The 24,972-nt window shown below is 36.7% G+C and overlaps 1 protein-coding gene across 6 annotated transcripts in view; it reads right to left on the bottom strand.

Moving 5' to 3' along the window:
• Window positions 1-1,873: 1,873 nt before the first annotated feature.
• The window catches only part of GABRB2 (gamma-aminobutyric acid type A receptor subunit beta2), a 170,453-nt gene continuing 147,354 nt past the window's right edge, over window positions 1,874-24,972 (bottom strand). For 4 of the 6 annotated variants that reach the window (XM_074603510.1, XM_074603511.1, XM_074603509.1 and 1 more), the window contains 3 exons: window positions 23,900-24,144; window positions 7,514-7,564; window positions 1,880-3,912 (listed from right to left, as the gene is read on the bottom strand). In XM_074603510.1, the coding sequence (XP_074459611.1) occupies window positions 3,565-3,912; window positions 7,514-7,564; window positions 23,900-24,144 (644 nt within the window). In that variant the 3' untranslated portion in view covers window positions 1,880-3,564. Of the gene's footprint in view, window positions 3,913-7,513; window positions 7,565-23,899; window positions 24,145-24,972 lie in introns of all 6 variants that reach the window. The other 2 variants (XM_074603514.1, XM_074603513.1) reach the window with 1 other exon arrangement.

Here is a 24,972-nt window from a genome sequence, read left to right as displayed (position 1 = left end):
AAGACCACCACTCATTTTCTCTATGCATTGTGCTTTTGTACCTTACAGATTTTACGTCCTTTGTATGAGCATGTAAAAACTCTCTGAAGAACTCTGCGACATCCTGTTATCTAAGACTTGTTTTCCTCCCCTGGGAATGAGAAAAGAAATTGTCACAATGTCATTGCTTGAGTCTTTCTTCCCAGTCATTAAACTGCGATAGGATAGAAACATAACATTCCTTATGCAAACACAGAAATATGTTGCATGAATTTTCAGTTCTGAAAATGTGTATCATACTTACTAGCAGTCATGTACAGTATATATTTACAGATTGATCTCAAAGATTTCATTAAAACTGTGCCATGTTATAGTCATAATTTGCCCATGAATTTCACAAAGATGAAAAACACCTTAATTGCTGGCTATCATGTCTAATAGAACAATAAAATGTGCAACTATAATTATATTACAAGATTTATCTAAATTATTAACTTTGATATTTTGCTTATTGAAACAAATAACAATTGACACAATTAAAAGGATCTGGAATATTCATTTTCGGTCAATTCTAAAGCAAACCCAAATTTATTCTAGTTTACCTGGAGGGTAGCACACACAGCAAACCCCGTATCTCATATACGTTGGCATAGTTTCTCACTTTCACTCGAGTAACTCAGAAGCAGAGTAAGTGCTCGCCCTGGGCTCAAGTTATACTTTTCCCTTGACAGTACCTCGCCAGTCTTTCTCACCCCCATCTTTTTGTATCACAGTGTTAAGCCTTAGTACAAAATGATAGAATCCTTCTCTTTCACTAATTTTATACATCATGTTAATAGCCAGAAGGACACAGTAAAAGCGAAAGTGCTCCTTCCCCCCAGATAATATATCTTTCCTAGTGACACCTGAGCAGAAACCAGACATTTTCTTTCACTCTCTGAATAGTGACATCAGAGAGTATTATGGCTTGTACTGTAACTTCAGATAAATTAATGTGCAGTTCTAGGATTCACTCTCTGTGGCTTTCGTAGTAGCTGATGCAGTTAAACCAATGCAGAGAGTCAGCATATTCTCTGTAATGTTTTATATTTGTTGTGTATCAACCACAAACAGGCTGTGAGCTCCCTGTATTCACACTATGCTTCTGTGAAATAAAAAAAGTTGGCAGCGACTTGTGAAATGAAAGAAAAGCTTGTACAGAAGAATACTATAAGACTGCTTTTATTTATGATAATTAATACCATTTTTAAGGAACAGACTTTGAAGAGAAATACTGAATTTTGATGTGGCTCTTTTCCTTAGAATTGGGAAAAAATTCCAACGTGATTCATACCTATCAGTTGAAATTCCAAATGCACCTACAAAGCGTTATGCATGAAATGCAGTCAGTAATTAAAGTGTGCGAACAAAAAGCAACATTTTGACTTGGAAAGTTAATCACACGATGAAAGCCTGTCTCTACCTATTGTGGAGTCTGAACCTGGAGGCAGTACATGAGCGTACACACAACTCCCTCGAAAGCAACAGGTGGTGTGTACGCCTGGCAAATCCCATTTCAGTCTCAAAACTATTTTCTCCCACTTGAAGTAGAACTAAGCATATGACATGCTCAAGACAAAGGCAGAAAACTGGCCTATTAGTTCCCAGAACTGCTTTCCTCCTATCATTGTCGTTCACTGTCAAGTGGGGAAAAAAACCACACAGAAACTTGTAAGAAAATTACTCCTGTAAAGCAAGAACAAAAAATTCAAAGAAAACATTTTATGAAAAATATTCTTAAGAACTATCTTAAAGTATTGCCAAAGGAATACTTAAATGTTGAATACGTATCTGTCTGGAAAAAAATCCTTTGCTATTTGGAAGATACTTTAATTCTATTTTCTTTCAGAAATTTGTAAACAGATGAGAGGTAGCATAGATACAACAGATGTGGCTTTTGCTTCATGAAACATTTTGTGTCAAACAACATTTGGGATCTCTTTTAGTAAAAGCCATCAGGAATTTATACTTTTTATACAATTCTTGTGAATTGTTTTTTGTTGTTTTGTTTTTATCCACAATGGACTAAATGACAAACTCTACTTTGCCTATAAAATTCTATTTTTTGCCTATTCTATTTTGCCTATAAGAGTAAAGCTCTATGGAATGAAAAAAACCCCCACGTTTTACTTCAAAAAGTTTCCTAAAGCAAACCTGAAATTTTCTAGTTTTTCATGGAAATCACCCTAAAGCAGGAAAGATTCAAGAGTGTAATTAAACTCTAAAAGAGATGGCTACCAATTTTTTCCCTTTAAAACAGTGCATTAAGGAAAACAAAACAGAACGTAAAATGGTATTGCCAAATCCAGACTGAGAAAATACCCTGACAGTATTTTTTGTACTGAAGTACATATGCTCGGATCTTTACTATTAAAAGAGGTACGATACCTTGAATCAACTTGGATGTAAGATGTTAAGCATAACAACAGTAGCAAGCATAACACTGGAAAGATGGCAAATTTGGAAGAAATCACGTAACTCCACATGAGTATTTCAGAGTAAGGTATGTATTATAACTGACAACATTCATTTGCACAGAGTGTGTGTAAATATTTATGTATATACACACACACACACTTTTACATATACGTAGCCTTCCCTCTGCTTGGCCTGTAGTTTATAATTGCTCTCTAGCTCTCCCTGCACTAGAAAGGCAGGGCACCATTGGTTTCCTTCAGCCACATAGAGAATTACTATCTGGCCAACCAATTTTGGCACTTTGGACAGATGATTTCCTCTCCCCAACACAAAACAGCAGCATATCTACACATTCAGAGTTGATGCATTTTTATACCATTGCTACATTCTTCTATTGGTCACAACGACAGAAATTGTGATTGTGAGCATATGTTCTCTCTTTAAAATCCAAACAAAACTAGTGCTTTTTGCTTCAGCTTCTGTGCAAACACCCAACCCTAATATTATCAGTCAAAGGTTTAGCTCTTTCAATAAATAACAGGAAATACCTGAATATGGTTGGGAAACCTCTGACCATCATCATCTTGGAAAGATGACAGGCACTACTTGTTTTCAAGTTTACACATGTAAAAGGTAAAATGTGTATGTTTCATAAGCATGAGAACTTAGTACGCTCTCTTAATGTAGATGCATGTCACGGATATGCAGTTTCCCTGGGAATGGTATGTACTCCTGTTGAAACTAGAACTTGTTTCTCAAATGCCACTCTATAATTTGTTTCACTAAACTCAAATGGCCATTAGAAAAAAAAAAAAAAAAAGAAAAGAAAAGAAAAAAAGAGAAAGTGAGGGTTAACGAGACAGAAATGATTGTCAAAATTCAATTTGCCTTCACACTTGAAATACACTTATTTTTTGATAAGGGGATATATCCATACTGCAACTTAACATATTTATGATTTAGCAGACAGAACCAAAACATTATAAAAACAGACCATAGAGTGGGCCAGCAACTAAGGTGTTTTAAAATAACTTTTTGTCCTGAATAGAATTTTTCTAAGTCCCACTTTTGGCTGTACAACCGATTTGAAGAGAAATCCAGTTCTTGCTTCCTGTGTGGCTTTGTTTCTTAGTTCACATAGTAAAGCCAATAAACAATATTGAAGAAGGAAAAAACAACAGGGAAGAATATGCGCGACCATCGATCTATGGCATTTACATCAGTCAAGTCAGGAATGGTAATTTTCAGTTGAGATGCACGTCTCCGTAGCCTACTTTTCTTCTGTGCCACATGTCGCTCCAGGGCGTTGCGACCAAAGCTGTGTCTGGGTAAGCCAGCTTTCCGGTACTGGATGCTTGAAGTGTCATAGGCCAGCATAGTGCTTCTAGGGTCCCCAAGCCCCATCACAGCCTCGGAGGCAGCCATCTCATTTTTAATTTCAAGTGTGCTCAACAAAATATTTTCATGTGGATCCATCTGTAAAAAATAAGAAAGCAAATTTAACAGGAGAGAAAGGAAGCCCAATCAGTTGCAAACTGAAGCCATGCTGACAAGGGCTAGATCTAACATCACTAATTCATTGGGTGTCAGCCTGTCTAAAAGACTTTATGCGTAGCCATGACTATATTTATTGCCATTTATTTGTGAACTCAAGGGGCAATAAGGCCACTATAGTATAATGGAATAAACGACGTTTCTCTGGGCCCCACGTTCAGTGAGGAGAAGCAATACCTGGGCATGGAGTACATGCTCAGCTCCTGAAAGTGGGATTTGCCATTAAGTGGAATATCTGGGGCCAACATTGAGCTTTTGGGGGTTTTTGGAGGGCAATCAAATGAAAAAGGGTCTGCTTTGTTTTGATTTTTCTTCTCTCAAACGAAGGCTTCAGGTATTCTCAAGGTCTCTCTGCCTCTATAAAACAAGGCCCAGAGCACTGAACAAGGGAATGCAAATTTTCAGTCCCTATATTCCAAGCAGGACTGGTGGTTACCTGGGGAAAGGCACCGACACGGTCTATACGTATGCAGAAACTCCATTCCCCAGTGCTAATGAATTTCATAAATACAGTGCATGCTGTGGAGACCTTAACGCTAGAATAGCAGAGATCTGCAATTTAGAGCAAGGAAAAACATATACAGAGTGTAATCACATCAAACGTGCACTGAAGAGGTGTTTCAATGGGTATTTTTAGCTACTATATATTTTTTTAAAGGCAGTTCAGTGAAGAAAATATTAATGCAATGTTTTAAGGAAACTCCTTATACAATTAAGAGGGTTTCAAAGTTGATGAACTAAATTTTACTCTTAGTCAATCTGGAGTAGATCTGAAGTATGGGTAGGAGAACTTCAAAATAATCCATTTATAGAAAACAAATACAAGGTTATTTATTTAGGATGTTTTAATTCTCCTCAGCCTTTCTTCTAAGGATGTATTTTGAATTGTGTCATTGCAGGGTATAATTAAATAAAAATACTTTAAAGGCAATAACAGCTAATGAGCACCTAATTAAGTACACTGACTTCGTAATGGTAGTGTAGATATACTCCAGGCTAAATAAGAGATGAAACTGTCCCAGAGCTTCTTTAAGAATAACTCAGTCACATTATTCATTTATCATGTACATAATATATACTATGATTATTATTGAAAGTGCACAAACTGTGACTTTTGTGGATTTCTAAACAATAATATGGCATTAGTCTATGCTGTAATATTTAGAAGCCAACAGTCAGCAGCAGGTACCTCGCTGCATTATCCAATATAGCACCATATTTGCCATTATTAAAAAAAACAAAACCCTATGTAATATTTCATGGGGCACAGTGAGAGAACTGGCGTGAAAAACCATCGCTTTTTAGTAGCATCCACTGCACAGTATTATGAACTGAGAAGTTCTCACATGTTCATACTCACAAAAGTACTTCGGACCTACTGAAACACTGCCATTTGAGTGATTACATCTGTTCAAGTGATGCATAAAAGTTGGCGTCGCTGAGATGCCAGATTTCCCTCTCTTTTTTTATTTTTCCCCAGTCTATGTGAGTTTGCACCCCTCTAGTTTCATTATATTTTAGTTTTAGATTAAATGTAATGACTCAACATGAAGCAGACAAAATCATCTATTTTTGCTTCCTTTCCCTCAAAGCCATATGAAATCTTTGAATTTTATAGTGTGTTAGGGAAATCAATCTTTTTCAAGAAGCACTGGAAAAATGGGAAAGTTGGGCTGGAACTCAAGAAAAATTCCATTAAGAACTCTATAGTATGATACTGAGCACGGTGAGGAAACACTGTGTTCTAGCCAGGAAGGCCATCAAATCAGTTCTCGTCTGCCTTACACAAACCTAAATCAAAAAGATTATTCTGCTATTGTATTACAAACAAAAGCAAACATATGCAAAATCTTTCAAACAGATCTATGAAACTTTGCAAGAGAGCTTTCAAACATTTTCTTAGAATGAGTGCAGTTATTTGGAAAATTCTTATGTGATTTTTGGGGTAAGACAAAATTGGCTGTCATTTTTGTTAGATCTCAGACAAATAAGATGACTTTCAGTATCCTGAAAATAAAAACACTTGTAGGCACTTGACATTCATTGATCCCAAGAATGTCTAAAAACAAATAGGGGATGTACCTTACAAGAGGGGTGCAAAGCCATTTAGAAATGACATTTTATGAAGTTTCACATAGCCTTAAGAAAACAATAGAAAATTTTGTTCCAATGACATCAGGGGAAGTTTAGTATAGTATCCACTAATGCGATGGTTTTACCCCAAGCCTGGCTTATTTTCGCCTCAATGTTGTGCATTCTAAGATACTGTCTTTGGAAAGATTCTAGTGCCAACAAATTTTTTCACACCTTAAATCATCTTAGGATGAATCTACTTTAAGCATTCTATCCTTTTGATCTGCAATGATATTAGAAATTTGAGTGCTCTTTACACACTCATATACTTTCTATGCAATACAAATGCAAGAAAAGTTATTTTAGTCTCCTAGAGTTAGATACAGACATGTTTTAGCAACATGATATCACTCCTTCAGTTAACTTTTTGCTTTGATTCTTTTGTCACTTCTCTTCTCATTTCTGTAAATTTCTTAACACAGCAAACCACTGCAGTTATCTGGTAATCTTGGCAGTAGTTAGTAAGATTAGCGATGCTGGGCAGGAAAAACATTTAGCAATATTCTAAACTATCTTCTAGGGCAAATTGTCCTCTTCTGCACGTGCCACACAAAGTTGGAACACAGCATTTTTCAATATTCCAAGAATATTTCAGAAGAAATAATGCAGAACACACTAAAAATTAGTGATGGGCGAACCTTCAAGTGTTAGAAAAGCCAGGTAAGCACCAAAAAGTTTGGGTGCTTCTCGAGCACTAATTTGACCCTCCTGCACCTGGAATAGGGGATTGACCATAACAAGAACTGCATTTTTCATGGTATTTTGAATTCCCAATCTGAAGATCTCCCAGAATTCCAATCCAGAAGTACACATGAATGTGAAAATACAAGAAAGAAACAAAAAAAAAAAAAAGAAAGAAAACTTTGAAAACTTCTCAACCTTTGACAAAAGGTTCCTTGTCAGATTAGAGAGAGCTGGGAGAGTTATTTTTACCAAGCAGGTTCGCCCAACTCTAAATAAACATGCCTTTGTAACTAAGTGAAGCCTGAGGTAGAATGATAATGAATTACATTTATCATACACAGCACCGCCCATTCAAAAGGATCCCAAAGCGCTTTACAAGCATTAGAAAGAAGAACCACTTCACTTCCCAGTGAAGCGCAATCACCTCTGAGGAGAAACGTGGTGACTGACAATGCAGAACAATACACTATATTTTAGTTGAGGAAATGGAGAATGCTATAGCCAATTGAAACTATGGGGTGGGTGAGTGGTGGTGGGAAATGTTAGGTAAGCAGAACAGTTAGATAAATTGATATTTGGCCAGATGCTTGTGGTTGAGATGACGACGCTATAAAAAAGTGCCATGGGATCTTTAATGACCGTAAGTGGTCAGGACCTGAATTTTAAGTCTCTGAGGATAAAAACATTAGAAAACAATGAAAGATACCTTTGTTGAATACATTTCTGGACAATGATATGTGCCAATTATTCTTCTGTCCTGTAAGTTAATAAAATCAAGACCAGTTTCCTTAGAGATAAGGCAGCTATTATCTTTCATTTAAAATTAAAGCACTCTAGGGTAATAATAGGACAACTAATTAAAAGATATAGGGACCTCTAAGCCAACAATTAGCATAAGTATTTTCTGGCTTCAGAGGTGCTATTACTGCCTTGCTTTGCTCCTCAAGGTAACATAACATTGTGATGTAAATGTATTTTTTCCAACTGGTCATTTGACCAAGGAAGATATGATGATATGAAAACAATTGTTAAAATTATCCCAGAGGAAAAGTAAGTGTAAAAGTGGTTTCAAAAGGAGGTGGAAGAAGGTTAAAAAGATCTCTTGGTGCTGAAGGATTGTTCAACCATAGAACTAGCTCTTTATGGTGAACAGGAGAGTTCAAACTTAATGGAGAAATTCCCAGGGAGAAGGAAGGAAGGGAGGATGTGAAGATGAAGAAAAAGCAGCAGCAGGTACCATGGAAATAAAAGGTGAAGGCAGAAGTGGAAGAGAAATGACCAGAGTTCAGCAACCATGCAAGAGGGTGGGTTTTTAATAAATCAATCTTAAAGGTGGATGACAAAAGATATGATGTAAATGATATTCACTTATAGGTCCAGGTCAACTGGAAGAAAAGCTGACTCTGGAGCCTTGAAAGAGGCCATGGCCTTTTCGATGGCCTCAAACAAAGGGAATACAGAGGAAAGTGTAGAAATGTTACCATTATATATTCTTCCTGCTACTTAGAAACTCCAAAATGATGGCTTTCTTGAGGAATTCTCTTACACTAATACATTAGCAACTGTAAAATACAAGTAAATTACAGCTCACACACACATGCATACATACACACGTATGTACATTAGGAATCCTCCAAGGATGACCAGATCTCTGAAATTAGTAACATCAAGTAAACCAGCATCTTGGTGATTATGCTCTACTGTTATGCCAAACACAGCTTTACAGTAGGAAGGAAATTTATATTGATGAACTGAAAAGAAAATATTGACACTTTTCCTTCCTCATATACTGTTCATTTTCACATATAACCTTCAAATACAGGCAGTACTAATGGCTCATTTTATGACAGAATAGATAAAATAGACTATAGGGCTGGAATTTCTCACGAAAACACCTTGTGAAACAAAATAGTTGAAAATTCAGAAGAAATATCCTTTTGTTAAGTAGGGCTGCCATTAGTCAAAAGCAAAATACAGTGAGCTAAACCACAAAGGGACAACAGAAGTACCCAGACTATTACGAAGATTAACACCTGAGATTAGATCTCAGCATTTATAGGTCTTGTGAAGTGACATTCTTAAGAGCTGAAGACAGAAATAAAGATCCTTTTCGCAATGAAAACCAACATGACACGCCTAGACGTACGATTTAATTTGCTAGAGATTAAGACCTTAGTATTATCTATAGCATAGTTTCCCACCACTTAGCAGCTCAGCTTTGCTTGGAAAACCAGTAACATCCCATTCCTGAGTAGTCACAGTAGCTCTGCCAAGATTAGGTGACAGTATGGAGTGCGCTTTACATATAATAGGGATCTTCCACCTCATCAGCAAGGTTTGATTTATTGATTAGGAACCACCGATCTCTGGGGATTGCACTGACTACACAAGGTATCGTGTGGAAGGTAGATAGTCCTGTATAAACTGCTGCTAGGTTCATTCTGGAAGAAAAAAGAATTAATGATTTTCAAATGGCACCTGCCTAAAGCCATACAGACATTTTTGACATGATAAGCAAGTCTGCTGAGATAAAGCTATATGAAATCATAAAGCACAAATGCCTAATATTTCAAAACATCCATATGTGAAACAAGGTCCTAAAAAACGTAACAAGCATTGTCTTTGCATTGTGTGTACAAAATTCAATTTGTTGCCAGCATTGCCGTAACTGTTTACGAAACCATGATAGAATGCATTGGCACAGAGTGCATTATACACCTAAGATTTGGGTCAGGCTGTAAAGCATGCAGTTGGAGGACAGTAAAATTGACATAATTTCAGGTTACTTTGGTTGGTTTCAGGTCAGAAAATCCAGAGAAAGTCTGCAAATTCAATCAGCATTTTCCTTAGTTTCTTGAGCATTTAAAGCCTAAAAAACTAAGCAAAAAACCCGAGACCTGTAAGAATTAACAAAAAAAAAAAAGTGAGAGAAAATGCAAGATCTGGACACAGAGCTTTAACATTGCTCTAATGACTTGCAATTCAATTTCTAGGCATCCAGTTTTACCCTCTGATATATGTTATTTCTTGATCATTATCATTAGTAACAGATCAATAACTTAGTTGTAAGTATTGTAGGATTCTGGAGAAATGGTTGAAAAACTTATGCTTTCTTTTGGCATCCATTACTTACACACAAGATTCCACACTTAAGACATTGCACAATAAGTGCCCACATAAAATGAAAGAGGCTAACGTATCTTTGGCTTTGACATTTGAATAAAAATCATGAAATATGAACTTTTTTGAACTGCTGCACAGAATCCAGTGTTCTAAACCAAAAGCCAAAAAGTGAAATAGGCAAAATGAGGACCGCTGTTTGAATTATGTGAAGAATAGGAAAAAACAGGGAAATGGCCTATTAGTGTCCTGTCCTCAACTTGAACATTACACCAACATCTTCTAAAATATCGCAAAAAAACATCCCTGGGTTTTTTTGAAGTAAAGGGGGAATAAATCACCTTAGCCAACCAAGAAAGAAAAATAATACACTGTGATTGTGCAGAAAAACAATCTCTAGTAAAGTGAAAGGAATAAATTATGTAAGTAAGGCCTTGATGTTATACATGTAATTTCCATTCTAGTGCACCAAATATAGTTGACCGTAAGCAGTAAACAAGTATCTGATGCAGGAAATGAGCTTGTAACTTTACCTAAGTAGATACATTAATTTAATGAGACTTAAATAAATACTAAGGTTAGTCATGTTTTCAAGTGACTTTGGCTTTTAGCCCAAAACCGTGAACAATGCATATATACATAAGGAGGAAACAATTATTTTTTTTTTTTAACCCTCAAGAACATATCACAATAGTGGAGCTAAATATTAGTTAAGAAAAATTCTAATTGGGAAGTCTTCAAATCTGAATCAGCTCCATATTGATGATATTTAAAAGTACTTGCTCTCCCTTCTATGGTTTTCTTTTTTCCTCCAGAAGATTGCAAAATCATCACTTAGATCAAAACAATACTTTGTAAGTGATTCTATCTTAAAAATGAAACCCGTCCATGAAAGAAGAAACCTCTTCTATGTTTAAGATAAGCATCAAAAACTTTTCCAGGAGAAAAGTTGAAAAATTTAAAAATTAACCTATCTGAACTTCCTGAAAGCATTTATTTTTACAAGGCAGATTTTGTAAATACTAAAAGGGGGGAAAAAATAAATTAATCTTTGACTGAAAATAAACATAAAGCAATGTAAGTAGAATTGGAATTTTTGAAATTTCAGCTACAACTTTGAGCAACAATTTTTTACTACTGAGACATTTAGGAAGAAGCAAAGGTGGGTGATTTGGAATACAAGTCGTCTTCTGTTTCGCCAAGAAATCAAGGTGTTAGGCAGCTCAGATTCTTACTAATATTGCTCTGATGAAGCATTTGTTATTTATCTGTTAAAACATCATCCCATTTACATGTACCCATTTAATTCTCTTGAAGATAATGTAAGTGAATAACTCATCAGCAAGAACCTACATCTTAGAAGTTGCTCGCTTCCACCTGTGATAAATAAGACCAAAATTTCATCAAACCCATGATGCCCCTAAGCTAAGTCTCTTATTATGTTGTCTTACAAAATATAATTTAACAGATAAATCTAGCACCAAAAATATACTACAGAACCACAGCAAAATTGCTTATATAAGAAAGCTTCATGAAAGATGAAAAATGCATGAAACACTGGATTATCATTGCAACTGGAAAAATTTTAAGGTATGGTCTAGATATAGTTATGATTTTGATATATGAACTAGACAGTAAAAGGCTGATAAAGTAGCTTCTCTAGAACAGGCTTCTGAAAAATACATAGATGTTATTTTTCTTGTTTGAAGTCAGATACAACATGCAAAGCACTACACAGCATATACAGTCATGAGAGTGGATAGACTGTATGGCAGTCCACCAGTATGTCATCCTTCTGACTATAATATACTCACTTGTCAATAGATTTAGGCTCATGATTTTGGGGAAGACCAACAACATAATTCTTGGGCACGAGGTCCAAGGAAAAACTTTGGGAGCAGTGACAAAAGGACAAAGGCTAGATAAAACACTGGAGAGAACTGCAATCAATTAAAAAAAAAATAAAATGAAAATTCTTGAGATTTTTCTATGGAAAACCACTGATAAGTTTTCATTACAAAGAAAATAAAGATGAATTTCCAACCTTCAACAACAAATTTCCAAATCAAAAAAGATCTAGAAATGTACTTATTATGATCATGTTCAGTGCTGATTTAGAAGCCTGAAATACTGCCAGTTCCATAGCTATAGATACTGCAAGGCTCAGAGAAGTAGTCCTAAAAATATTAAAATGAAAAGTCTTCTGCTTTAAAACAATCAAAAAATATGAATTTGTTGATTGAATTAGAACGTTCCTGCATGACTGATTTGTACACTGATAGTCTGCTGTTTTGGGGAGACTGAGATTTTGTCACTCATTTAAAAATGAGTGACAAGAATGAAGAAACTGTTGCCAAGACATGGTTAGTCATTTCAGATTTGTTCCTAAGTAAGTTTCTGCATATGCAAAATACGTACCAATATTATGTATCATTTCAAATTTTGTATTATACTTAAACTAATTTTGTATTATACTTAAACTAATTTTGTGTATACATTAATTCTAGAGAAAATAAAAACTGGATTATAGCTTTCTTCCTTACATTTTGGTGGCCTTTTGTGCTTGTAAATTTAAACAAAACTTGAGTTTGATCAGTTAAAGGTATTATAGTTCTGTAGCAATACATATGCACTCACATATAAAATACAAATATATGAATAGTAGGAGATTTTCAGAACACATTTAAAATGAAGGAAAAAACCTGAGGTTTTTGGCAATAGTGTGCAGTTTGTTCTTGACACGTATAATTTTATGGAAACAAGAGAAAAAAAGTTTAATAACATGCAAACATGGTAGGTGCTTATGTAAAACATGGTCAATGTTATAGTTTCAGAAGATGTATATCAGGAATGGTGATCTACTCACAACTAAGAAAGCTATTAATGAGTTAATGGTATCAAATATAGGCTTATTTTTAAATTGCAAATTATCATATATTGTACATGCCTCATGATACAAAAAGGAAGAAAAAATGAAAGCTGAAGAATCATCCCCCACAACAGCTAGCAATCAGCTTTTAGATCTTCTCCTCCAGCTATACTATCATATACTTTAATAAACAAAAGACTTTCCATGCAGCAACTGAAACTTATGTAAAGACACCTTTCCTACCCACAACTGCTACAGCTGGGAAGTATAAAACCTCAGAATTCCATCTAGCAAAATGTAAGCTAACATGTTCCATTTCTGAAGACCTTCATTTCCAGTTACCTTCAGGAACCTTTGAATACTCAAAGAATTCTCAAAAATTGCCCAAGCGAAATATTACATGAAAATAATCATGTTGATTTAAGCTGTGTGACCTTTACTGTTGCATCCCTCAGATCAGCCCAAAAGCGTTAAGTTTCTGACAACTATTAGCAGACAGTTGAGTTCATTTTGAGGACATGAGCAAGGACAGGTAGGCAGGGCTTTTTGTACATAGCTTTAAGATGCATTAAGTTTAGGGAGAGGAGAAGGCTCAAAGTTTTTTGGGTGGTGAAAAAAACTAAATTCAAGTCTTTCACACTTCTAAAAAGAGGAATGGAGACATAAGAATAAACAAGTTTTAGACTTCTATGTTTTAATATAACCTTATACCATTACAGAAGGATTTTTAAAACTAACATCTAAGGAGTAAAAAGAGATATATTCATATATATAGACATATATGTCTGTATATATACATACACACATATTTAAGTTTAGGCATAATCCTACTGACCTGTTGACCTTTTTCTTAAGTTATGTGAGAAACTAACTCCTGGTGTCTAACTTTCTCCATATGCAGAATTCTGGGAAAAGCGCTAGTATCCAAAAGAATGAGTAACCAAGTGAATTTACTGATAAACATAGGTCTTCATAGCCCAGCATGACTGTTTCTTTAGATTTAACATACATTTATGCAATACAAACCCTAACACCCTTTTAGAAAAAGAATATATATAAGAAAGGATAATTGGATCGATGGGCCAAGGCCAACTGTATGTGGTTTAATAAGGCCAAGTGCCGGGTCCTGCATTTTGGTCACAACAACCCTGAGCAATGCTACAGGCTTGGGGAAGAGTGGCTGGAAAGCTGCCCAGAAGAAAAGGACCTGGGGGTGCTGGTGGACGGCCAGCTTAACATGAGCCAGCAGTGTGCCCAGGTGGCCAAGAAGGCCAGCAGCATTCTGGCTTGTATCAGGCATAGCGTGGCCAGCAGGAGCAGGGAAGTGATGGTGCCTCTGTACTCGGCACTGGTGAGGCCTCACCTCGAGTGCTGTGTTCAGTTCTGGGCCCCTCTGTACAAGAGGGACATTGAAGTGCTGGAGCGTGTCCAGAGGAGAGCTACCAGGCTGGTGAGGGGTCTGGAGGCCAGGTCATATGAGGAGAGGCTGAGGGAGCTGGGCATGTTTAGCTTGGAGAGGAGGAGGCTGAGGGGAGACCTCATTGCCCTCTACAGCTGCCTGAAAGGAGGGTGTAGAGAGGTGGGTGTTGGCCTCTTCTCCCAGGTGAATAATGACAGGACCAGAGGAAATGGTCTGAAGTTGTGGCAGGGGAGGTTTAGGTTAGATATTAGGAGGAATTACTTTACTGCAAGAGTGGTCAGGCACTGAACAGCCTGCCCAGGGAGGTGGTTGAGTCACCATCCCTAGAGGTATTTAAGAAACATGTAGATTTGGCACTTGAGGGCATGCTCTGGTGGCAGAGATTGTAGGGGGTTTTTGTGTGTGTATGGTTGGACTCGATGATCTCAAAGGTCCCTTCCAACCGTGAAGATTCTATGATTCTAAAGTATATGATTTGTACATGTCTACACGGATGCCCAGTTCATGTGCTACATTAGTAATATTTTGTTATGAATACGGCTAGATACGCTATTCTTAGGTTGTTTGGGCTATTCTGCTCATTAACCTTGCCCTATCTTTATCTTCATGCAAGACAAGCAGTCTCTGTGGCATGCTGCAGAGTGACTGCACCACGTCTCCCCTGGGAATTAGAATGTCTCCACTGTTAAGAAAAAAAAAAAATTGAAGAAAAATACTTTTTAAATATTGGGAATATGTCTTTAGAATGTGTTCCAACACAGCAATTTTTTAGTGTTAAAAGTATTAATTTGTTTCAGTCTAGGTAATCTTACAGCCTAAAGAGCAAACAACAACAAAGGTAAAACATCATAATTAATAGTTACCAATAGACTAAAGATGGGCAAAAACTATAAACAAGGGATTTGAAATATGTGTCCTCCTTACCAGTTTGGGATACTATCATCCTGATTATGTAAACACTTCTGATATGAATTTTGGTTCACCTGAAATTGATTTCCCCTAAATTAGATGTAACCACCCATTGCTATCTGCAAAAAGAAGCCAAACAGATCATCTTTTCAGACACTATAAATAAAGCAAAGGGGTTGACAGTCATCTTCTACATTATAATAATAGTTTTACCACCTAGTGCCACCCTAGTGTACACAATCCAGTGATCTCAAGATTCACGAGCACAACTAGGTTACATCCCCTAGCACATAATGTTTAGAGCTACAACTTTTTTGTCTAGTAATTGGTTGACTCATGGCCATTCAATTAAACCTTGGCAAACTCTTTAGAGCTGATCTGCTTTGGGAAATCAATTCACCAAATTCATTAGGCCGGACACGCCTTCTGGACCGTAACTATACACATTTCTTCTACTTCACTGTACATAATTTGCCTTTTTTGTGCCTTATTTCCCCGCAATCTGAAATAATGATATAAACTACATTAATGGATTCTTTTTTGCAACCAAAAACATATTTAATTCAGGGTCACTGGTGGATGGCAGGTTTGTAGATGCACTACAAAAGCAAAAGGGATAACGTGCTTTAAACAAACGGACTGTGCATGCACTGTTCTTACATTAATTAAACATGGCATCCAAAGGAGTGCAGCTGCAGAAAGAAAACCTCGCGCAGTTGACTTGACCTTTATTCAGATGTCATGTGGAATACCACTACAGATCATGGAAATAAATCACCTTCTGACTGCTTCTGCAGAGGGCTGCGGGCTAAAAATGGAACTTCTTCAAATTTCTCTCCCACCAAACCTCTGGTTTCAACAAAACGCGACGAGGCTGTCTGAGCACTCTGTGCATTGCTGATTGTTTCACACGCAAGTTGTTCCTTGATAATGCATGAATGTAAATTTATGAGAACAGCTGAGCTTTTATAATCCATGCCTATTTTTATTACATGTCCTTCAGTAAACTTCTGTGCCAGGAATACCTTCTGCCCCTGGATCAAGAATCAATCCTCGTGCAGTTTTACCTGTACTGCAACAAAAGGAAAACTGTCCTTGGAGGGGGAAGGAAGAGGACAAATGCTTTCACTGCAATCTGGACAGTGGCAGCATTAGCTCCAGCGATATACAGAGCAGGGAAGATTTGAGATTTTAAACTGAAGTTTTAAGAGCTTCATGTTTTGCCATAGTGTTTTAATATCCTGTTCAGTTTATTAACTCAGTCTGTGCATACAGCCATTTTAAAATTACTCTTTTTTTCCAAAAGCTTCAGTTTACTCATGTTTTATACTAGAAGTACCTCTACTGCATAGGGTATAAAGTGCAGTTCTATGTAATAAATACCGGCTGCTTTTAGGTACTTTGCAATAATTCCTCCTCACTAGAGGTGTATTTGTATGATTTCTTCAGATAGAAACAGAACAAATATTGCTGTGAACCGAAAAGACCAGAGGCAAGCCAGCAGTAAATCAGAGGGGAAATAAAGACATTAGCCAAGCCTAAGCTAATGAGCATTGCCTTGGAGCAAGGTACCTTATCTCGGGTCTGCAGCCCTGTTAATGCATCTTTACACCTTAGTCTGAAAATTGAGGAGAGCCATGTTGTCTGTTTGAAGCGCACTGAAAGCTATCACAAGTTGGCCTGCAAAGGGCCACATATATATATCAATGGATTCACATTTGCTCAAGTTAACACGTTCCATCTAATTCCACCCCTCTTTTGAAAAAGAGACACCTATGGATATGATGTTGAAAATGCACAGGCTCTTCCACTTACTCGCTAGTAAAGTGGTGAAAAGAAGTTTGGAAGCTATCATGGGAAATGGCAGGTAGCAAAGCAATACTTGAGCTGACTCTGCTGTTTCAAAGTGTGCTACTATAATGGATGGTATTGTTGGCAAAATGAAACAGACAGTACTCCGTCTCTCTCATGTTCAAACAGCACATGTACATGAGCCAGTGAATCTGAAAACAGGCACGTGGAGGAGGAGGATGCTGTGGGAGCTCCATGTTCTTCCTAGACTATCAATGGCCAGAAACTGTCCATCCACAGCCTGCCCAGTTGCGTAGGTGAAATAATTAGGTGCAATCACTTGGGCAACAGGTAATTGCATGGTCTTGTTTGTCTTAAAACTCTGATAATGCAGTGGAGTCCTCTGAAAATGAAAGATCTGAGGAGAGCTATTCAACTTCTCGGGTTAAACTTGGTCAGACTTTTCCCTCATCAAAAAGGTGTAGGGAAAGAACTCAGCAGCTGAGGCAACTTGAAGGGGAAGAAAGTTACCATGTTAAAGTGCAGCTGAGGGCAGGTTAAGCTTCTATTTGATCTTTCTTGCCATCTCATCTCCTTTAGTAACTGTGTGCTAATTTGAATATAACAGCGGGTCAGGAGAGCAATGAATTGCAAAGATACCTATAGTTGTTTACACCTTCTTAACTTGCTAAGTCCTACATTCATTCTTCAAGAGAATATTTCTCTTGTGATTCAACTCTAATAATATGCTGTTTAATTTCATTATCACATTAGAGTTCTGTGTTCTCTACTTGGGACCCAAATTTATGAGAGAAAAACATCATTAGTCTGACAATTTCACTGGTTTGACTTGGCACTGTGTCACAGCAATGCACTGTAACTTTCAGGCATACTGACTGAATACCTTACGTAATACAAAGACTACTGAGTAGAATTACTCATTGTTTTAAAAATACACAGTATATTTTTAAAAAGTCTTTATGTTCAGAAAAAAAAACCCTTATCGAAACATGCAGAGGTTAGCAATGTCAGTTCACGTTTATTTTAAAAAAAGCATGACTGAATAAATCTGTATAAACAGTTTTATGAAGTGTTGCATAATATGCTGACGTTTTTCCCCTCTTTTCCAGAGGGAAATTGCTTTATTAATGCTCGCAATAACAGCAGCATGACTGCAAAATTAGAGGTAGAGTTTTATTTATGTGACTTATGTTATCAGGTACTTTAGGTATATAGCCTGTGCTCCAGGTACATATCTCCGTGCTTTAAGCTAGGTTGGAAACATCTAGGCTTTAATTATCACTGCACTTTATACATTCTAAAACCACATTCAGTGATGTATTTACATTATGCAAAACCTAATGCCACTTCTGTGAAGTGGCAAATCAAACTACTTTGAAAGAATATAACAAACAAATTTTATATAAGAAATGTTAGTTTGCAATAATTAACTGTTATAAACCTAGATGATCTAACTATAAAGAAAAAAATAATAATTCAGAAATAATTTAAACACTACCTGAATAACATGCATGTAAGAATTAGAAAGATAGGACTAGAAATGGAAGGTAAGATGCAGCAAATCATTATACGGTAATGCCTCTATAAGGTTTGATATCTGGGTTGAAAAAATGCAAGTATCACATCCTGTTTCCAGCTAATATTCCGGTAAGGAAACCATACTGATGTCTACGAAAAGACTGACAACGTGCTCCATCAAGAGATGGATCTGTAGCCCTTCTTTTAACAAGAGCCTTGATGTAGGAACTGATATCAATACCCATAGAGAGTATCATCTCTGCTCCTGACACACTTCCAGTCTCTGTTGCCTTGGAAGAGGATGGCATACAGCTGCTTTTCCATTATAATCACCCCTTGACAAACGTACAGCTGGCAAGATGCAAGAAGCACTTCTTTACAGAGGAAGAAGAATCAGCCTTTCATTCAGCCCAGTATATCTACCATGGTCTTTACAATGACAGTTCTGGTTTCCATTAGATTACCACATAGCTGTAACAGAGGTTTTCTGATCTATTCAGAATAATAAATACACAAATATCATCGATATTGAAAAGCATTTTCAGCTTACTTACACCTCCAGAGAAGTCAATTAATGTATGTAGTAGGCTGGATCAAATGAGTGAGACGAGCAACTGCAGAAAAAACAGTAATGAATCCAAAAGATGTAACAGCATAAGCAGCAGGTTGACTGGGAATTTAGTAACATAGGAAAATATACTGAATCCAGAGCCTGGGAGGTGATCAGACTGCAAATCCTGAACAACACAAAGACTACAAGACGCATCGGACACATCACAGTGATCAGCACCAACAATCACATCTAAGCCATAGTTCCAAGATGGAAACATCCAAGATAAAATTATTGGATACAACAATATAAGAGAAAATTTTAAAATTAATCAAAAACACCTTGGCTACTGGATTCTGGAAGAAACTTGTGGGGAATAAATCAGTACTGAGAGAGCACCAAGAAGCTCGTTATTTGAACTGCAATAATAGAAATTAAGTCTATTAAAATGGCTGGGGGTCTACATCGGAAATTACTCACAGTTGTACCAGGCTCTACCCTGAGATCTTGGTTAGGCTAATCATCTCCTTGAAGACAAAGCCAGGCTTCGCAAAGGAGAAAACTTGAAGGTTATATCACAGTAGCTTATTTCCTTCCCCCTACCCCTTCTTATCCCAAAAGGAAACAGAAACCAAAATTACAATTAGAAGAAGAAAAGCCTCATAAAGGCTTCTAGACCAAATCCTGACAGACCATTTTTAGGTAATCACAGAACTAATAGATGAAAGTTATGGATTTCAGTAAAGCCTTTCACACATTATCTTGAAACTGAAGAGATTATATGTCCCAGATATATGTACAATTACCCACAGGAAGACAGTCAGCTGAACGATATTGTGAGGGCGAAGGTTAGAATTTGGCCCCATTTTTTAACTTATCTGTTAGTCATCTGGAAGAAGCACAGACAATATACTAGATTAGTGCCCTGAGCCTAAAGAAAAGATAGCATGAAATGTACCTAGAAAGGATCAAAAAGATGCTGGTGACAGTCAACATTCCTATTTAAAATAGAAAAGTCCACAGAATAAAATTGCATAACAATGGATTAGAGTATCTATACCATAGTTTATGACACATATTATGTCTTCAACCAGAAATACAACTCTCCCAGTTTACATATCCGTATGTATACACTTGCAGCACTTTGCCATACAGAACACAAGAGATTCAAAAATTTGAGACTCTAAAGATAATAAAAGCACTGAAGAAATAATGTAAAATAAGATGATAGGCTTGAGAAGAGAGGTGAGGAAATTATGGGAATGCTACTTCCAATAAACGAAGGATGTCTCGAGTAAGAAGAAAGCCAGGAATTACCTGTAAGCAACAATACCACTGTTTACAGAGAGAACAATTAACCTTGACAAAGGCAAATCTGATGACACAGACTAAAGGAATAAACTGCTAAATGCTAAGAAGCTTCAAGCGTTGAACGACCACACACACAGCCATTTTAACCTGAAATCACTGCAGAGAAAATTAAGCATGTCCATATCTGCTGGTAATTGAGTCTGAATCTTCCTTGAGTTTTACATTCTTCAAATTTCTCCATGATTTTATTACTCAGGTTTCAGAATTCAAGAAGCAAATCAAGATATAGGCCAAATCCCTTCTCTTCCTTTCCCTTACTACAAACAGAGCTAATAATCTTGGAAAATGAGGGAGTATATGAAGTTACGGTGTTCTGTGATGATTCATACTAGATGAAAGGAAGAAATTTTTTTTATGATGCGGGTGGTGAAACACCGGCACAGGTTGCCCACAGAGATGGTAGATGCCCCATCCCAAAAACATTCAAGGTCAGCTTGGACGGGGCTCCGAGCAACCTGATCTAGTTGAAGGTGTTCCCGCTCATTGCAGGGGGGTTGGACTAGATGGACTTTCAAGGTCCCTTCCAACCCTAACTATTCTATTATTCTAAAAAAGCAAAACAAAACCACCACATTGAGCATATGACATGAATACAATATGAAATTTAAAGAAAGATATGGCCACATTTTCATCTGGAATTGCCCAGGGGAAGCTCTGCAGCCAGCCTGATGGTGTGCACTCAAATGGAAAAACAGGACATTCTCCTCTAGAGTCACCAAATCTCCAAGGTATGATATTGGATTCAGCAGATAGCACAGTCATGGAAGAACAGCTTCTGTTGTGCTTCTGTACTGTTTTGCAGAGTCTCTAGTATCTTCTGAATAACACTGGGCAAAACAGAGAGACTACCAATGTCTGTGCCTGCCTTGGAATCTCTCCATACCAGAGAATTCAAGAGCATAAAGGGAGTACGTATTAAACTTCTGCTTTGATTTTGCAAGTAGTTGTGGATGAAAGGACTACTCAGCACTTCTCCTCTCATCACATTTTGTTGTTCAGAAAAATTGTAAGAGGCTGTTACAAAAATTGGTGTTGGAATATGAAGAAATCTATTACAGATTTGCTGGCCTATAATGTATAAGCAAAGATGCTGCAGTTCCAATAATTATTCACGTGCCTTTTTTTACAATGTCAATGCTAAATGCAGTAATGGATGTATACAGAAGTTTCCATCCTCATGTTTTGAGGTTTATCACTCACTGCATTAATCTTTTCTCACACAGTATCTGAAGTCACAAACATAAATTCATAGTATTCCACGTAGTGATATAAGAGGAATCTAGTAATATCACAAAAGAATACTTATACTTCATAAGCTTAGTCCTTCAATGTTAGATCTTAGAGGTGGACTGTTCATTTTGGTCCCATTTCTAAAATACTTGGGTTTTCATGGAAACCTGCATTGAACCGAATTTGGCAGTTCAGACCCATTTCTGGTTCTTGTACATGAAAGTAATTATATAATGTTTGGCCCACTTTCATAGATAAAATATTCAGGTCCATTAAATATGAATCTGTTTTCTTGCTGCTGGTCAAACCGTGCGAACAGCTGTCATCTCCTTTCCTCCTCCCCAGAGCAGCCTATGCACAGTAGGACAGCATTCTCTGATAACGACTCTTGTCTGATCCTCTCCTATTTGATTCTCTATCTATTGCTTAAGGGATTGCAAACCTGATTATCAGATCAGAGTGTATCCGGGTACCAGAGTAGAGCTGCCGTAGACTATGAACCTTGTTGGCCTGATATATTAAACAAAAGGCTCAGTGCAAGAACATGTAAATAAAGTTGTTCCCAGTATACTTTGTATTAATCCTGTAGGCTGGTGAATTTCTGCAAGTTCTGAGAATGAATTTTCTGTGCTTACTGGACTAGTACACTAGTTAGTGCTTTCAAATTCTAGTTCATGATTAGGAATTTGCCACGACACTTTGGCTGCTCTGTTACATGGCTGAAATATGTACTGTATGAGTAAGTATATAGAAAGTATCACAAGTGAAACAGTATACAGAAATATACCTCAGCTAGAGGTGACACTCCGATACCTACGGACCGTAGGTTTCCATTGATGTTAGAGGAAAGACTTCAAGTAAATGCAGACCTAGTCTCATAAAATTACCTACAGGGTTTCTTAGTTAATAGCTTTGATTGGTTTAAAGGCAAACTGATTTTAAAAAATAAACTTAACAAATTAAATAAAAGCTTGCAACTTTTTTTTACATTGCTGAAAAATCACCAATATAAAAGGATTTTGCAGAATCTTTGTGAACTTTAAAATGATCTAATTTTGGCGTATCATAACGCCAAAATTAATTTCATCATTATGCATTTGCCTTCATTCATTAGAACATGTTTCTCTCAAACTAAAAAGAAAAAAAAATAATTAATGAATGGGTGAGATCTGAGTCATGACAATATAATCCTCCATCTTAAACGACTATAAACTATAACCTATAAACTAACTGGTTTATGCTATCAACAAGTTTTTGTTGTTCCAGCAAAAGCGGAACAAAATGTTCTGTTTGCAGGCACACTGTGGTAGTGTAAAAGTTCCAAACAAACACGACAAATTCCACCACTAGAGCTGTATGAAACTTATATTTCCACTTCATGAATAATCACTTGTTTGTCTTCTGATTTTGCTTTTATTTTAAATTCTGATTTTGATTTTTTCAGCCTTGGAGTATCATGCTGAATTACAAATTCAAAAAGCTTCTCATGCCAAAAAAAGAAAAAAATTAACTTTATTTAACTTTCCAATTTGCATGTGTGTGAAAGTTTATACATTTCACACTGAGTACATTTTAGCATTCAGCCCAGATTTGCCACTGTGTGAAACTCATCCAAAATGGTCAAAGTGAAAAATGACAAGTGCTTTATGATAAGTGCTCCATTTTCATTAAGCATAATGGATACTTTTCCCAAAAGTGCGTATCTTGGCAAATGTACTTTCTGCCTCAATTCTCCATCCCCAGGGGACCATTTTCAGATTCAAAATTAAGTGCACAGCAAGTTGATGTTTTATTTCTGAGCAGTTTCTTATTTACCCAACAATATCCTGGGCAATTATACTGAAAATATGCAAACTTTTCAAGCTTTAAACACTTCTGTAGCAAATATTTCTTATCCAGGTCATTGGAAAGATTTATGAAAGTAGGTTAAATTTAGGCTTTATTTCCAATGTTCCATACAGCTCTTACTAGAATATCAGTTACAGCCATCATTTTGGATTTTTTCCTTTGGAAACAGATCAGACATTTAACTCTACATCCTGACTGAGAAAACATCTCACAGTAAAGCTTAACTGAGCGCATGCTTTAGAAACAAGTCATTCAGTTTTCCAGGCTAGAGGGCAGCATTCATTGCTGAGGTGGGTAAGTACACTGCTCTGCAGAGCTCAGACAAGATCATAATAATCCCACTCCACTCATTTCTACAGAAATTACATTTTAAAGCTCTGTCTGGCAGAAGTGAAAGTCTGCCTTCCTGGGGCAATGCTAAAAATATATCCCCGTTTCAGTTTACCTTATTGACATCCATTCGCAACTTCTCATTGTTGGCACTAGCAGCTTTTTCTGCCGCTTTCTTTTGACGCTGAGGTCCCCTGCCAAAGAAGATGTAGTTGACCAATGCATACTCCAGCAAAGCCATGAAAACGAAGACAAAACATCCCATGAGGTACATGTCAATGGCTTTCACATATGGAATTTTGGGAAGAGTCTCTCGAAGATGGGTGTTAATTGTTGTCATTGTGAGCACAGTTGTGATGCCTGGAAAAAAGAATTAACAAGTCTATTGGTTGAATTCATTTTTATTTTCTAGCATAATAGCTCATAATATCCAAATGCTAGAGATGAAAAATTCCAGATTTTTTTTTCCCTGATGGAAAAACCCCAATATGTCCATATTTCTTGTCTTTCTTTTTGTGTAAAGCAAAGAAAATTCCACCTGTAATAAATTGTGTTAATCAAACAAACAGTAGTAGGATCCTGTGAGTATGTTTTTAACCAGCTAAATGGTAAACTTCTCTAAGGAGTCTCAGTTACAAATTACCAGCCTAGAGTCACTGTTATCTTGCTTTCTTCCAGCATTTTCAGGATATATGTAGTCTTGAATTCTTAGGCGAAAATGCTACACAAAAAGGCCTGGTAAGACTCAGACAGTATCCTATAAAGTTTAAGTGTCAAATCTCAATTGTATTTTTATGGGGATTTACTTATTTTATCTATACAAGAGTTGTACTGGCAAGAATCAGTCTGATTTATACAAAATTTGGCAATAGATACTTATATTTATTTTTGTAACATGCTTGGATCCTCTGATGAGGGACACAGTATAAACAAACACACATGGGATTAGCAATGAGATATAAGAGTACTCTAGAGATTAATTAGGGAAATGGTTTTGCGTTTAGAATGTAAGGTAACAGTAAGGAAAAAAACCCCAACTGAAGGAGAAGTTAGCTACACAACCCTAATAAAGCTTTATTTAATTCATACCTGAAAGAAAAAGCAATTTATAATCCATAACATGGTGCTGATTGTGTATTCTGGGCTGCCATGGGCAAAAGTAAACTAAATGCATTCTCTTTGGAGAAA

The sequence above is a fragment of the Larus michahellis genome, chromosome 11 (assembly GCF_964199755.1).
Source record: "Larus michahellis chromosome 11, bLarMic1.1, whole genome shotgun sequence".
Taxonomy (NCBI): domain Eukaryota; kingdom Metazoa; phylum Chordata; class Aves; order Charadriiformes; family Laridae; genus Larus; species Larus michahellis.
Note: the sequence above shows the minus strand (reverse complement) of the source record. Positions and strands in the feature narration are given on the sequence as shown.